The sequence below is a fragment of the Microcaecilia unicolor genome, chromosome 14 (assembly GCF_901765095.1).
Source record: "Microcaecilia unicolor chromosome 14, aMicUni1.1, whole genome shotgun sequence".
In the NCBI taxonomy this organism is placed as follows: Eukaryota; Metazoa; Chordata; class Amphibia; order Gymnophiona; family Siphonopidae; genus Microcaecilia; species Microcaecilia unicolor.
In genome coordinates this window covers 46,627,067-46,643,379 of record NC_044044.1, presented here as the reverse complement: position 1 = coordinate 46,643,379, position 16,313 = coordinate 46,627,067, and the positions used below count along the sequence as shown (strand labels likewise).

Genomic DNA, 16,313 nt, shown 5'->3' with positions numbered 1-16,313 from the left:
GATCAATTTATTCTCACCCTGCAAGGAAGCTTCAAAAGTGAACTGTGTTCAGCAGACCTTGAACAGATTGCTTCTGTTGTGGGTGATTGATCCGGTTCCTCCGGCTGAGAGAGGTTGTGGCAGGTATTCCATCTCTTTTGTGGTTCCCAAGATGGAGGGTGGTTCTTGACTTATTTTGAACCATGAAGGGGTCAGCCGGTTGCTGCGCGTTTCTCTCTTCCATGTGGAAACCCTCTGTTTGGTCATTGTGGTGGTGAATCGTATGTGTGTGTGTGTGTGTGTGGGGGGGGGGGGGGGTAGTAGTTTCTTATAGCTTTGGATCTCTGAGGCCTACTTTCACATTCCAATCCATCCAGATCATAAGAACATAAGAATAGCCATACTGATTCAGACCAATGATTCATCTAGCCCAGTATCCTGCTTTCAACAGTGGCTAATCCAGGTCGCAAGTACTTGGCAGAAACCCAGTTAGCAACATTCCATGCTACCAATCCCTGAGCAAGTAGTGGCTTCCCCCATGTCCATCTCACGTCTCATCTTTTACTCCAGCAACTTGTCCAAAACCTTTTTTTAAAACCAGATACGCTAACTGCTGTTAACGTGTCCTTCGGCAGCAATCATGTCTGGTATCTGCGGTTTTGGGACCTCGCCTTCAGGTTGGCCACACCCAGAACTTTGGTTACGGCCTTCTTCGTATGCTGGTTCGCTCATACCTGGACGATTGATTGGTTTGGGTCACTTCATGGGTTTTTGAGGTCTTGATACATTTCGGATGGGCAGTCAATACCACCAAGGGCAAGCTTCAGCCAACTTGGATCTTGGAATACTTGGGGGGGTCTGCTTCAACACCTTAGTGTGTAGGGTGTACTTGCTCCACCAGATCAAGAGGCTGCAATCGCAGGTCAGATGCCTGCTTCGTCCAGGGCCCCCAGCGGCTTGGGATTTCCTGCAGGTGTTGTTTATGGCAGCCACAATAGAGGTGGTCCCATCAGCCAGAATGCATATGCGTCCTCTTCAGCTTTTCTTGCTGTCCAGGTGGTGGAATGGAAAACAAAAATGAGGATGCTGTGAAGCCTTTATATTACTCCATGGTGTGACTGCACCTCGAATACTGTGTGCAGTTCTGGTCACTGCATCTTAAAAAATACATGGTGGAATTAGAAAAGGTACAGAGATGGGCGACAAAAATGATAGAGGATGGGATGACTTCTCTGTGAGGAAAGGCTAAAGTGGCTAGAGCTCTTCAGCTTGGAGTAAAGACTGCTGAAGGGAGGTCTATAAAATAATGCCATCTCATCAGTGTACTTGCTCGCTGGCAAGCCCTTCCCTTCAGTACTGTAAGCTCAGTCAATGTCCTGGGCTGAGCATTCGTTGATTCTGACATTGCAGGGCAGCAACTTGCTCATTGCTGCACTCCTTTGTTAAACATTATTGGTTGGATCTCCAGGCCCGCCAGGAGGTGGACTTTGGGGCCTTGGTTTTTTCCGGGGGTTGGTGGCATTCTGCTCTCGTTGAGTACTACTTTGGTACTTGCCACTCATTGGGAATGGTCTGGAGCAAGACGACGAGGAAGAAGAAATTAGGTCTTACCTGCTAATTTTCTTCCCTTTAGTCTCTCCAGACCATTCCCAATCCCTCCTGTCTGAAGATTTCTGTCGGTGGTCACTTGAGCTTAGAAGGATCAAGTACAGTACAGGTGACTGATACAATCTGTCTCTCTCTCACACCCACACAAAAAAAAAAACAAACAGGAAAATATTGTCTGTCTCACAGCCTTCGGACAGCCTTTTCTAAGGGCGAGTTGAAGGAATTCCTGACTGTTTGCTGCTCGGACAGGTGATGCCATGTCTTAAACAGTTTTTGGTTCTTCCCTTCTCCCCTGTGGTATTCTGTAGGGTCTGTTCTGTTTGTGGTTGCAGTGGTGGTTCAGTTTCCAACTTAGCTTTGTCAAAAGGAAATAGTGAGGAGGCTAAGAGGTGCATAGGACAGTCAGTAAGTTCTCAATTTCCCCTTCTGCTGGTAGGAGGCCACATGCTCACTCATTGGGAATGGTCTGGAGCGACTAAAGGAAAGAAAATAAGCAGGTAAGACCTAATTTTTCCTTCAAGTCCATTCCACCAAGGATCCTTTGAGCATGTTGCTTCAAGGAGAAGATGGAAACAGATGTCGAGACAGCCCTTAGCTTGACATCACCTGCATGTCACAGACTTCACACTGCTGGTCAATGGAGAAAATGAAAAAATGAAGTTGTTTACCTGTACCTGGTGTTCTTAGTGGTCAGCAAGATAGATCACATAGTACACATGGCTGCATGTAGACTTTTCTAGCTCAAGCAAGTAAACATATCCTCGGTTCTGTTAGATTACCTCACCCATGTGTATAAAAAGTTAGTGTCAAATTAGTACAGGGAAACTAATGTAAAAAAAAAAAAAAAGTATATCTCACTGCACACAGAGAAGAGCAGTTAAACAGTTTTGTTTTACTTCACTGTAAAGTCATTGATAATAGGGAAGGGGATCAGAAAACAATAAGCAGGGAAGAAGCAGAGACACATAGATTTTGTGACTTTATAGTGAGCAAGTGAACTCATGATAAATCATTATGAAGGGGTAAAATGGGTTCATGTTAGAAATGCTGTATACATTGATGGGGCAGGGGTTGTTTTAGGACACCTTACTACAAATATTGGAAAAGGCAGTGGCGTAGGAGATGGCAGATGTGACTACATCTAGAACCAGGGAAGGGTAAGTGGTAGGGGGAATTTTGTAGGTATTACTTAAAGATAGAGAGAAAATGTAGAATCTGTGATTCCATAGAAATTAGATGAATGGGAAGCCATTATTGAGGGAGAAGAGGAAAGTCCAAGGAGTTTCCAGATGGAGTAAGTGTGGGTGATGAGTGGACGAGTGACCAGTTGAGCATGGTGGCAGAGTGCCAGTGTAAGCTGGCATAGGTTAGAACAACCATTCTACCATTTTGCAGTATTACTGATATCCTGCAGGGTCCAGTGACATTTGCACGGATATGATAGAGTAGGAAATCTTATACAAATGCAAAATAGTGTGTCGGTCACACTGATGGTATGGAGAAGGGTTGCTTGTACTGCTGCTCTGCATTTGTCTTGACCTCCTGAATTGACTGGGATGGGGCTTGCCCTGTATTGCTGACTGGCTATCTTAGTATATACTATGCTTATTTGCCCATGTGAACACAGAACTGCTGCCCTAACAGATGCTGTCTGCATTATTACCCTTACTCTGTTTCCAGCTAGTTGTAATCAGGAGCACACCATCGGAGACTGCCAAGAGTAGTGTTAAGTGAGTGAGAGAGGGGAGGAAAAGGTTTTTAGAAAGACAAGCAGGGCAGGACCCAGAGCTGGCAGAGTTGATCTGGAGTCATGTAATGTTACTCCCCACGCTTTCAGTTGGTTCCCCGTAACAGATAATGGTGGTGGTTCAAAGTTTATAAAATGACTCTTCTTTTATAATAGCCAGCATAAACAGCTAGACCTTAGCTAGTGAAAGGGTGTTTGATATGAAACAAATTGTTAGCTATTGCTGTAGCATACAGATGTATCGGGAGTTAGACTTTTATAATGTCCTCGTTATGAGAACAATTCAAAATGTAAGAAAAAGTTGAATATTTTAGATGTCTCTTTGTGGTGATCCTCTGAAATTTCTTTAATTCTCAAGTGGAGACCACAGGCTGGAACATTAAATAGTAATGTATTGTAATTCAGTGCTTATCAGACTTTGTGACCGTGACCTCTTGGTCACAGAAAAATAAAATTGTGCAATTTCCCCCAGAGGTGCAGAATAATTGTTTAATATTTGTTAAAAATTAGATCATAAGAGTAGCCATACTGGGTCAGACCAATGGTCCATCTAGCCCAGTATCCTGTTTTCCAAACAGTGGCCGCCAGGTCACAAGTACCTGGCAGAATCCCAAGTCATGGCAATACTCCATACTACAAATCCCCAGGGTACGCAGTTGCTTCCTATGTCTGTCTGATCTTAGCCAGGTCAAAGCGGTTTGCAAAATACAAAGAACTAATTTCAAACAGGATAGACCTAATCATTCATGCCCACATACAAAAAACATGCATGATACACCTGTTGAGAGCGCCCCCCCCCCCCCCCCCCCCCCCCCCAAGGTTGTAACCCCATTTGAGTGTACCGACCCACAGTTTGGGAAGCTCCGTTGTGGTCAGGATTCCCAAGGTATCAGTCTTCTGCAGTTTGGACCATAACCTTGTGTTTAAGTATATCACCATTTGATGGGATGAGGGAGGTGAACTAATGGTACATAGCCTTTATAGCATAGGGTTGGGTGGCACTAATTGACTGCGAGTCCTGCAGAAACTCACCATGATGTCAAGGAGTTCTACAGGACCACAGTCTATACAGTTTTGTCATACCATTTGTGTTCTGTTTTCTGTGTTTCCAGTCAACCAAAAGGAGAGTGTCTGTTTCCAAAGATGCTTCAAGTTCAGGAAAGCTGGTGAGAGAGAGCAACAAATTTGGTTTGAGATAGCAATTGAGAGCAAGGCAGGGTACTGATAAGCATACTGAGTTATGACTGTGGTTGTTTATATTCCTTTCTGCATCAATATAGTGCCTTAAACCAGGGTGCTTTAACAAAAAACTAAAGTTAAGTCACTAGGGACTCATTTTCAAAACACTTAAGACTTACACAAAGTTCCATAGGTTACTATGTAACTTTAAGTCTAAGTGCTTTGAAAATACACCTCTAGGTCAAATAGGTCTTAAACACCTGACCAGTTTGTTGCAGATTACATAAAAGACTGGATCAAAAACTTTCCAGGAACTACAATAAATGTTTACAATAAAATTAAATTCCAAAAAAACTTCTCAAATATCCATGTTTTTAACAATTAAAGGTTAAGTAATTCAAGAGAGTGCGAATATCCAGAAGCAGAAGATTAAAGTACTAGAGCCCGATTAATATAAAGAAGAATTGACTATAGATTTATATCTAAGCTGTTTGATTGAAGGAAACTGTAGCAACATCAATTTACGCATAGAATAAGAGGAATTGGAACAAAGCAAATTTGCACCCCCTTCAGTAAGATAGAAAGGGGCTAACCCAGTTAATAATTTGTAAACAAAAGAGCAAAGTTTAAACTGAGCCCTGGCTTCAGTCAGAAGCCAATGAAGGTTCCTTAGAATCAGAGTAGCAGATTCAAATCTAGAAACTGAAAATATAAGACGTGCTGCAGTATTCTGCTCACTAATTTCCGTAGATAGCCAACAAATAAATTATTACAGTAATCCAAACTGCTTAGAACTATTGCTTGAACCAGCCATCTAAATTCAGCAAATCAAAACTTTTTTCACATTACTCTTAATTTACGCATAGTACATAAGAGATATTTGTACAATCTGTTTAACGTGATTTGAAAAGGTCAATAAGCTATACACTTCAACTCCTAAGATTCGTAAAGAAATCTCAAAAACTAAAGAATCTGTTCCTATTTGAAAGTTTAGACACTCTGGTCCCAGCCATAGAAACTTAGTTTTTTCTTAATTTAGTTTTAAACAATTAGTAGTAATCTAATTCAAGATAGTGGCCCAATCTTTAGCTGTTGGTAACAATAAAGTGATGTCAACTGCATAAATATAAAATGGTATTTTTAGCCTCTCAAGCTCCATTCCCAAGGGTTGGAGCAACAGATTAAACAAAGTGGGAGACAGTGAAGATCCCTGAGGCACTCCACAACCTGGCCTCTAACTGGTGGAAAAACAATTTACCCTTTTCACCATATAACTATGTACTGCCAAAAAGCCTCTAAACCAAGAGAGCACTACCCCACTTACTCTCAACTCAGATGAAAGAACAAAGGATTGTGATCGACCAGATCAAATGCCAATGAGAGAGCGAACTGAATAATAGCGTTTTGCCCCTTGCTGAACAAAGATTTGCCATAAGCAATCAGAGCCCCTTGTACTGTTTCAGTAACACAGTAAGTGATGGCAAATAAAGAGCTGAATGGTCCATCCAGTCTGCCCAACAGTCACATTCTTAATTCAAGATTAAATCAACAATGAGCTTGAAATTATATATTTGATCATGGTGTTTCTGGGACAGATAGAAGTCCGCCCGGCTCTGTCCTTATGTTCCAACTACTAGAGTTATAAAGACAGAGCCGGGCAGTACTATGATTCTTTCTAAATCCCAACTGAGACATGGAGAATATTATGAGTATCAATTTATCATCCAACAATTTTAAACATATCTCTCTAATATTCGCATAAACAGAGGGATAGAGGCAACTGGTTGATAGTTGTTAACAGAAAATAAATCGGCTCCTAGGATTTTTTGGAATTGGGGTAAACACAATTTTCCCCCAAGAGGGTGGAAAATGTCTGCAAGCTAAACTAAAGTTAAACCATTCTGTGAGCTTATAAAGAAAAGATGGCGACATCTCTTTCATAACATAAGTAGGGACAATATCCAAACAATGAGATTTTACACACTTGGTCAATAATTTGAGTATCAAAAACTTTCATAGGGGTAAAAGTATTCCATTCACAATCTGCCGGGATCCCCTCATTACTTCCCCATTCATACATATTAATTGCATTCTTCAACTGCAATTGTGATCTTATCTTAGAAGCTTTATTTCAAAAAATAAAAAACACACAGCTAACTCATTAGCGGTGACCAACTCACTTCTGTTATGCAAGTATGACAGACTTGAGAGATTCTGTGGAAACTTAATTTTGGATTGAATTTTGTTAGTTAAACAGTATTCCTGACTTCAAAGTATTTGATGCAACATCCCAAAAGGCCAGAATATAACATTTCATCCTAAACAAGCAAGGAACTATCTTTGTAGCTATTTTTCACCTTCCCCAAGCATTCTACTTCTTCCTGCCTATTATTCAGATAGAAAAACAAGTTCAGCTCCATCACTTAAGGCCCTAATACAGGCCTTCTGAGTGGAGCAGAGAGATCAGAAGTCTATAGAACCAAGTATGTACTCAATAAATGCCTCAGATATGAATTACTATGTTAGCTAGTTTCTCATTTTTGAAGGTTTGAGCATCATGTTCAAATGTATATTTTTCTTCCCGACTTCAAAAGTTGTAGGTGAGAACCTCAGGGTGTCCAGCAGCCTGACAGAGTTATCAGATAATACTTTACCAATTTATTATATGGGATTTCGTTCACACCTTTTTCAGTAGTAGCTGAAGGTGCGTTACATTCAGGTATACTGAGTAAACTTTGTACAGAGTATGTAGTATTAGTGGGGACTACTGATGTTAACTAGGAAGAAAAAGCAAGGTAAGAGAAAGTGTAGATATTATATATGTTGTCCCTACTTATGTTATGAAAGAGATGTCTCCATCTTTTCTTTATAGGCTCACAGAATGGTTTAACTTTAGTTTAGCTTTCAGGCATTTTCCACCCTCTTGAGGGAAAATTGTGTTTACCCCAATTCCAAAAATCCTAGGAGGCGATTTATTTTCTGTTAACAACTATCGACCAGTTGCCTCTATTCCTCTGTTTATGCGAATATTAGAGAGATATGTTGTAAAATTGTTGGATAATTGATACTCATAATATTCTCCATGTTTCTCAGTTGGGATTTAGAAAGAATCATAGCACTAAAACAGTACTAGGGGCTCTGATTGCTTATGGTAAATCTTTGTCGAGCAAGGGGCAAAACGCTATTATTCAGTTTGATCTCTCATCGGCATTTGATTTGGTTGATCATGATATAATGACTCAGAGTGAAAAGGTTCCAAAGGTGACTGACTTATACCACAAGAGAGATATCAACTACATAAGCCTGCAAAATTTCAGCCTCAGGTATGGACTAATTATGTCTTTAATTCTCCCCAGAAATCACATGCCCCACTTGAGGTACCTGCAGTGTTTAGGTTGTAGAATAACAAACCAAATTCATAGTCCCATTCTACACTAAACTTTAAAAAATTAAAGTTGCCCAAATTTACTTCTCCAAACTTTTATAACCTTTATCTCTCGTTTGTAACCCCACTTTTCGTACCTTTTCGCTCAGCAGGTCACATATATATTTTTAAATTTCTGATGTACTGCCTGCAAACTCAAGCTATCAAGGCAGTATACATTCAGATAGAGTAGGTAGTTTTCTGTCCCTAGAGGCTCACAATCTGAATTTGTACCTGCGGCCAAGTGAGGGTTAAGTGACTTGCCCAAGATTATAAGAAACTATAGTGGGTTTGAACCTGGCTTCTGTGGTTCTCAGCCTGCTGCTCTAACCATTAAGCTACTCCTAAGTATTGTAATTTGGGCAGTGATATGAATGACTGAATGTCTAGGGACCTGCTGATGATCAAGAAATGGGCTCATATTAAGACTGCCCTAACCAGTGGTGCAGAAAAAGCTTTCTCTTATTTAATATTGCATGTCTGTTCTGCTCCTTCTGTTTACAGACAGTCCACAGGAGGCCTTCAAGAGGTTCTAAGAGTGAATTAAAGCCGGTGAGGGAGACAAAAGTTATTAAACATGTACACCAGAGGGAGAGGTAGATGAGAAAGTAGAAGGCTGACCTGTGAATTGGAGGGAGGGGGAAAAGATATATAAATATGGAAGACCAGTGTCACAAAAGTGAAGATGCAGTTTTTCTTCCTAACCACTAGCTATAAATTTTCCACCCATAGAATGACTTTTGGGAGTATTTCTGTTCTTCAGTAAGTAAATAGGCCATCAAGTCTGCTCTCTGGTGCTTGTGGCAGGGGCATATTTGAAGATTCACCAGAGAGCTGTGTTAACCTTCCAGAAAATATTTTAAACTCTGTGGTTATAGCCTGTGCATTTGAAGCCAGAGGAGCATGTGGAAGTGATTCACACGATGAAATATCACTAGGAGACTCATGAGCAAGGTGCAGCCCAACTGCATTGTGTTGGTGTTCTGTAGATGAGTGTTATCTACTCTTTAATTGCAACATGAAGCATAAATGGCATGGGTTTGTAAAACAAATAGAAAACCTGTTATTCCTTGACGTCCCTCCAGACTGGCCCAGAAAAGATACTAATGAGTTGTGCACGCCTTCCAGCAGTTGGCGACTGAGAATTCTGACTTTCGTGAGAGCCAATAAGAGTCCTAGCCAGCTACAGTAAGATCTCAGTCTCCAGCAGGCGGAAGGTGGTGAGCCCTTCAGTTTCTTATTATTCTGTATCTTTCTCCTTTTGGTTAAAAGTAAAACTATATTGTTTCTCCTATACCTTATTTTGTGCAACATGGTTTAAAAAAAAAAAAAAAGCAAGTTTTGTTGCTAAAGGAGGCTGAGGCCCACGGGGGAGGGGGGGGTTCTCTTACAGCCCCCACACAATTTCCCAACTTCTTTTATTAGTGCAATTTAAGAATAATTGGGTCTTCCTTCTACACTAACCTTAGCCCCTTTGAGGGAAGGGTGTTCTGAGGACAGGGAGAGAAAGCCGCACTGCCTCTGTGGTGTGAGAAAAAACAAAACTGCCAAATGAGCAAAGCAGCTCAGCTTCTGGCTTACCACATCTGTATTTTAGCCAGTATTTAACTCTCCTGCATTTTCGGGAGCTCTTTTTTCATGTTTGGGCAGTTAAAAAAAAAAAAAAACAAGCATCATGGCAGAGAAGCTGTGGCATTGTGTGGTATGCCAGTGCAGGGGCCTCATGGCATCTAGTATTTGCAAATTTTGTACCACCAAAGAGGTCCCGACGCTTTTAACAGTTGCGGTGTGTATAGGGCTCTCCACTTCCTTCTCTGGTGCAATAAGTTCATTCTCAGGCTCTGGTTTTGGCGGGAAGCGCTGCCATTTTACAGCCACAGCCTACTGCATCAGAGCTCTCTTCTTTGCTCCAGAAAAGTCCTCAGAGGTTGCTTTGATGCCTGAGTCGTCACAGGGAGGAGAACTTCAAGGGGATTTTCCTCCTGAATTTGTGTTGCAAATGTATAGAGCATTTTTAATGCATAAATTGGATCCCTCTCCAGTGCTTCCTTTTGAGGGGTCAGAGGGCATCAGATCCTCTCTCAAACAACCTAGGGTTGCCTGGGCTTTAGAGGCAGATGCTGACATGGATTTGTGTCCTGAAATGCCTTACTGCAAGGAAGACCTTGGTGTAGAAGAAACAGGTTTTTCGGAGGAAGCTGCTCCTGTAGATCCAGTATCACACTCTCCTACCTAGTGAAGACTTCTGTAGTACGGATTTTTTATAAGGAGGATTTGCAGGAATTCATAGCTTTGGTCTGTTCTACATTAAACCTGGCACCTGGGGGTCCAGGCAGCTGCAGTTCTCTGGTAGCCAGGACTTGTTTTCAGTGGTCCGAGCAAGTTTTAGATAGGTCTTTGGATGACTTCTCCTTAGTGAATGCTGAGTGGCAAAGAGATAGGCTTAGCTTTCTTGTATGATTTATTGAGGGCCTCTTCCAAGTCTGTGGCTGTAGGTATTGCAGCCTGTCCTGTTTGCCTTTGAGGATAATCGGGTGATGCGGCTTCTAATTCGAAACTTAGTTCCCCTTTCGAGGATCTTTTCTTTTTGGTGACGAGTTGAATAAATTAGTTAAGACTAGGGGATACTAAAGTTCCTTGTCTTCCTGAGGATCGTCCTAGGCTGGCCAGTCACGACCTTCTTTCCAGTCGTGGATGTGGCAGAGATTTTCATCTGTTTCGGGGCGGGCAGAGTAGCTACTCGTCAAAAGTCTCACTATTTTCAAAGGTTCCAATCCTTTAGTGGTGCCCGATGCAGAAGTAGAGATACAGGTACTTCCTTCCAGTCCCGTGTTCGTCCATCCCAATGAAGGTTTCTGGGCCCATCCTCCTCTTCCAGTTGGGAGCTTGGTTAACTCAGTTTTATCGGAGGTGGGCCCAAATTACCTCTGATCAATAGGTTCTAGAGGTTATTCGCGACGGGTAAGCCTTAGAGTTTGTGTGGCTGCTATCAGATGCTTTCCTAGAGTCTCCTTTTCGTTCTCGTCTAAATTCTGAAGCAGTCAGGATCACTCTGGAAAGGCTTCTTGTTTTACAAGCAGTCTGTCCTGTTCCTCCTTCAGAAATAAGAACAGGTCGCTATTCCATTTACTTTGTAGCTCCAAAGAAAGAGGGAGCCTTTCGATTAATTTTGGATCTCAGGGCGGTCAACCGGATGCTCAAAGTCACCAGTTTTCATATGGAAACTCTGCGTTTGGTCATTGTAGTTGTTCGATCAGGAGTGTTTCTGACAGCTCTAGATTTGACAGAGGCTTATCTGCATATCCTAATTCGTCCTTTGCACCAAAGGTTTTTGTTTTGCAGTTTTGGGCCAGCATTTACAGTTTCAAGATCTTCCTTTAGGTCTTGCTACGGCTCCTCGTACCTTTACGAAGGTAATGGTGGTGGTGGCAGCAGCAGCGGCTCTCAGAAAAGAGGGCATTCTGGTCCATCCTTACCTGGACACAGAAGAAAATCATATCAGGAAAATGCAGGTCATGGAGCGAGTAGCTCAATTTCTTCAATGGCTTGGTTGGGTAGTAAACCCTCTCAAGTGTTGTCTGGTGCCGTCTCAGACTCTCACTTCTTGAAGTTTCCTTCGACACTATGCAAAGCCGAGTATCTTTGCCTCAGAACAGAATTGTCTGGATCAGATACGGTCCCTTCTTTGCAAGCCGGTACCATGTGCGAGAGATTGTCTTCAGGTCTTAAGATCCATGGCAGCGACAGTCAGGGTAATTCCTTGGGCCAGATCACATATGAGGCCTCTTCAGAAGGCCCTTTTGTCTCCACAGATTCTCTGACTGCCAAACTGATTCTCAGGACTCAAGAGCGAGGTGGTCTTGGTTGGTGGCTTCGGACACAAAATCTGGCCAAGGGAGTTTGGGTCATAGTGACAACTGATGCCAGTCTTGGGAGCTGGGGAGCTCACTTTCTGGGACATATTTCTCAGGGTCTTTGGTTCCAGGAGATGTCCTCTTCAGTCAATCTTTTGGAAACAAGAGCAATTTGTCTGGCTCTAGAGGTATTCTGTCATTTACTCAAACACAGACATGTTCGAGTTCTCAGACAATGCGATGGCAGTGGCATGCAACATCAAGGAGGAACAAGAAGTCATTATGTAGAATAGGAAGTGGCTGTTCTCATATCTTGGGCGGAGCTTCATCTCTTGGACATGTCAGCTTCTCGTGTAGCGGGGACATCGAATGTTCAGGCAGACTTCCTCAGTTGTCACGCACTAGACCCGGGAGAATGGGAGCTCAGTGCAGCAGCTTTTCAGACGATTCTTAATCGGTGAGGATTACCAATCATGGATATCTGATGGCTACAGCGCGCAACTTCAAAGTGCTTCGAATCTTCAGTCGCCAGAAAGATTTCAAAGCAGAGGGCATAGATGCTCTTCTACAGCCGTGGCCTTTGTTCCTTCTTTATATGTTTCCTCCAGGGCCCCTCTTAAGGCGGCTCATTCAAAGGATCGAGAGACACGCAGGTCTAGTAATTCTGGTAGCACCCAGTTGGCCTTGCAAACCTTGATATGCCGATTTTGTACATCTCACAGTCGACTCCCCTCTCAATCTTCCGGACTCTCTAGACCTTCTAGTTCAGGGGCCATTGGTTCATCCAGAACTGACTCGATTTTGTCTTATGGCTTGGCTATTGAAAGGGCACGGTTAGCAAAGAGAGGTAGCGCTGTGTATGCCTTGTAGCACTATAGAAATGATAAATAGTGGTAGTCATAGTGAAGATGCTTCGTTCGCAAAGTCGGTCAGCTTTTCTGAATTACATTTGTACTTGATGTATTTTTGAGGATTGATGTGCTGATTGATCTTTTTCTCCTTTTCGTGCATTGGTGATCCAAATCTTAGGTTTTTTACAGGAAGGTTTTGATAAAGGCTTGGCAGTCGCTTCGCTTAAGGTGCAGATTTTGGCATTGTCTTGTTTTTGAGGTAGAATCAAAGCGGAAGTCTTTGGCTAGTCATCTAGATGTTGTTTGCTTCTTGCGAGGTTGCTTCGTCCTCTGTCTAGAGCGATTTTTTTTTTCCTGCTTGGGACCACAATATAGTTCTCTCAGCCCTTACTAGGCCACCTTTTGAACCTTTGTTGGTTTGCTCTCTGAAAGATTTGACGCTTAAAGTGGTGGTGTTAGTTGCCATTGCCTTGGCTAGGCAAGTGTTGGAGTTAGACGTTTTCCTGACGACCTATTTTTTTTTTTTTTTTTATAGCTTTCTAAGGAATGGGTAATTTTGCTCCCTGTTCCTTCTTTTCTTCCTAAGGTTTTGTCCAGGTTTCATTTGAACCAGTAGTTTTGCCAGTGTGCTGCGGCGGCTAAGAAAGCAAATAGAATGTTAGGTATTATTAGGAAAGGAGTGGAAAACAAAAGGGAGGACGTTATAATGCTTTTGTATCGGTCCATGGTGCGACCGCACCTCGAATATTGTGTTCAATTCTAGTCGCCGCATCTCAAAAAAGATATACTGGAATTAGAAAATGTACAGAGAAGGGTGACGAAAATGAAAAGGGGATGGGACAACTTCCCAATGAGGAAAGGCTTAAAGCGTCTTCAGCTTGGAGAAGAGACGGCTGAGGGGAGATATAGGGACAGAAGAACAATGGAGTTCGTGAAAACTTAATGAGTCCTTAAGCATTATTTGCAGACTACGGAGGATTTTAGACAATCGGGTCGTCCTTTTCTGTTCATTGGAGGCGCTCGCAAGGGTTTAGAAGCGTCTAAGCCAACCATTTCAAGATGGCTAAGAGAGATGATGCTTCTGCTTACCTTCTATCCAGAAAACCTATTCCAAAAGGGGTAAAAAGTCACTCTTACTAGAGGACAAGCAGCATTGTGGGCTGAGTGCTTCGTAGTGCCGCCTTTGGACATATGTAAGGCAGCATTGTGGTCTTCATTGCATTCTTTTTCTAACCATTACAGATTGGACCAGCCCAGAACCCTCCGTGTGCTGTGATTTTTTTTTTTTTGGGGGGGGGGAGGCATTAATTTCTGTCTGATACTTTAAGAGCAATGTAATGTGTATTAGTTTTGTGGGCATTGAGCTGCTTTGAGCATTTGTAGTCTGTCATTATTTAAAAACAAAAAACCACATACTTGCCTTACCCTTGGTCTTTACGATAAATATAGATAGGTAGATATATTTTCAGTGCCTGTAAGGTTTCACCTGTTGTCTATTTGGCTTTACCAGTTGCACAGAAGTTACTTCTCATCCTTTCTTTCCTGCTTTATGTTAATTCTGGATTTTACTTTAGCTAGCCTGGGCTCTTATTGGCTCTCATGCGAGTCAGAATTCTCAATCTCCACCTGCTGGAAGGAGTGCACAACCCATCAGTATCTTTCTGGGCCTGTCCGGAGGGACTAAAGGAAAGCAAGTTAGCAGGTAAGATCTAATTTCTCCATACTGCTAAACCATTTGTGGGACTCTGTAGGGAACCACTGGTGATATGTAGCATGTCACAATACCCTTGTGGTCTTATGTTCCTTACCACCACATGTATTTAAAGAAGCAATGTTTCTGTCAGAATAGCAGACATCCACCCTGTAATTGAGAGCAGTCCATCCAGAAACCAAGACCAATAAATCCTGTATTTTTGGAATTTGTGCTATAAATCTAGAAGCAGTTCCTTGACTGACCAAATTGTGTGTGAAATGTGATGTTTTCAGCTTTATTGAAAAGGTATATAACCATCACCGGGTATAAATGTTAGACATGGAAAAGAAACAACACAGTGACTGTAGCAAGTTCACATTCCCATTTTCGTTCTGGTCAGTGGGGGAGGAGGGAAGGGATGGAGGACATCTGATTCTCATTGAAAGAGGGAAAGGAACGTCGTATTTTTTTTCAGGAATTTGTATATTTGGGGTCATGAAGAAAAGTGGGGGGTACTGTAATTTTGTAGGAGTTATCTTCCACCATTCAGGAGCTCATGTGGCATAGACGCAGAAGGAAAATGTATACGATCACAGCTAATCATACAATCTACATTCTGCTCCCTCTCTTCCCAGCCAAACAAAAAGAAAAGGTCTTCTTCGAAAGTTGCTGAAAGTGAAGGAAACCTGGTGAGAGACAGAGAAAAGATGTATATAAATTTATCTGGACAGTTCGTGAAGGTGGGACAGGGAGATACGTGGGCACACTAAGTGCTAATCCGTACTGTCTCAGGAATTTGCCTTCCTTGTTTGGCTAGTTTCTTTTGTAACACCAATAAATTGACACCAAATCTGGAGGCTAGATACTCGGAGAGGAGCTTGGGTTATGAATATGTACAACCCTTTTATGCCTTTTATCGTAATTAGAATTGATAGCCCTCTTAGCTAGATTTATGGCAGTTTGTAGAAATGACACGACTTCCCATGGTATGATGATTGGGGGGGGGGGGGGGGAATTATAGGTTTGGGATTTCATTGGTATTTCAAGTAATATTGTATGGCAAAAGAATTACAATAGTGTTGTGATATGTTTGGCATGTTGTTGAAATTAGAATAAATAGTAAAAATATATATAGTAGCCAAGCATTAAGAAGGTAAAAATGTTATTTCTATAAATTTCTTAATATATCGTCATTTACTATTGCACCAAGGTGTTTTTACAATAAAATAGCATATAAACAATAAAACTGTGCAGTTTTATAAACTAACCGTATCTAGTCCTAATAATTTATCCTAAAACAATGAGATCATTCCACCCAGAGAACATAGATATTGAGACCCAGCTATTGGGATGAATCTGTTGTGCATAAGCAGGAAAGGTATCCAATTAGCTGAAGTGTCAAATCTCTCTGTAAATATTGTAATAATTGAATCTGCGGACCAGGTATTTCATTTTTATGTGGTTGTCAGTTATTGAAGAAAAAAATAGGGGAAAATTGTAGTCTGTTACTAGGATAAAGTAGAGGAGATTCAGTAGGAGTCACAGTAGGGTATGGGGGGAAGGGCCTTATAGGACATAGTCCAGGAAATAAGACTGCAAGTATAACATTGATTTTTCCATATTGTGTGTTCATGGTGCAACATTTTGAGTTAGAAAAGCTAACCAAAGGCTTTATAGGTTGCCTAATTTTCAACTGCTTTCTCTTCCACTCCCAGCCAACTACGGCAAAGAAATCCACTACAGAGGCAGATGCTGAGGTGGAAGGAGAGCCAGAGGGTGATGGGGAGAAGAAGGGAAATGCAGATGGCAGTAGCGATGAAGAAGGCAAACTAGTGATTGACGAGCAATCTAAGGAGAAGAATGAGAAAGCTGGAATGAAGAGGAAAGCAGAGGATGCCCTGGAGGTAATTTTGGAGAGAGCACTATGAAAGACAACAGGCAAGCCCAGGCCAGATTAATGATCTCAGGCTCAAAATTA

The 16,313-nt window shown here is 41.9% G+C and overlaps 1 protein-coding gene across 6 annotated transcripts in view; it reads left to right on the top strand.

Annotated features, from left to right (window-relative positions):
- The window catches only part of HDGF (heparin binding growth factor), a 303,843-nt gene that overhangs the window by 58,753 nt on the left and 228,777 nt on the right, over positions 1 to 16,313 (top strand). For 2 of the 6 annotated variants that reach the window (XM_030187051.1, XM_030187050.1), the window contains 4 exons: positions 4,447 to 4,500; positions 8,442 to 8,489; positions 14,971 to 15,075; positions 16,051 to 16,239. In XM_030187051.1, the coding sequence (XP_030042911.1) occupies positions 4,447 to 4,500; positions 8,442 to 8,489; positions 14,971 to 15,075; positions 16,051 to 16,239 (396 nt within the window). The remainder of the gene's footprint in view (positions 1 to 4,446; positions 4,501 to 8,441; positions 8,490 to 14,970; positions 15,076 to 16,050; positions 16,240 to 16,313) is intronic. The other 4 variants (XM_030187055.1, XM_030187053.1, XM_030187054.1 and 1 more) reach the window with 2 other exon arrangements.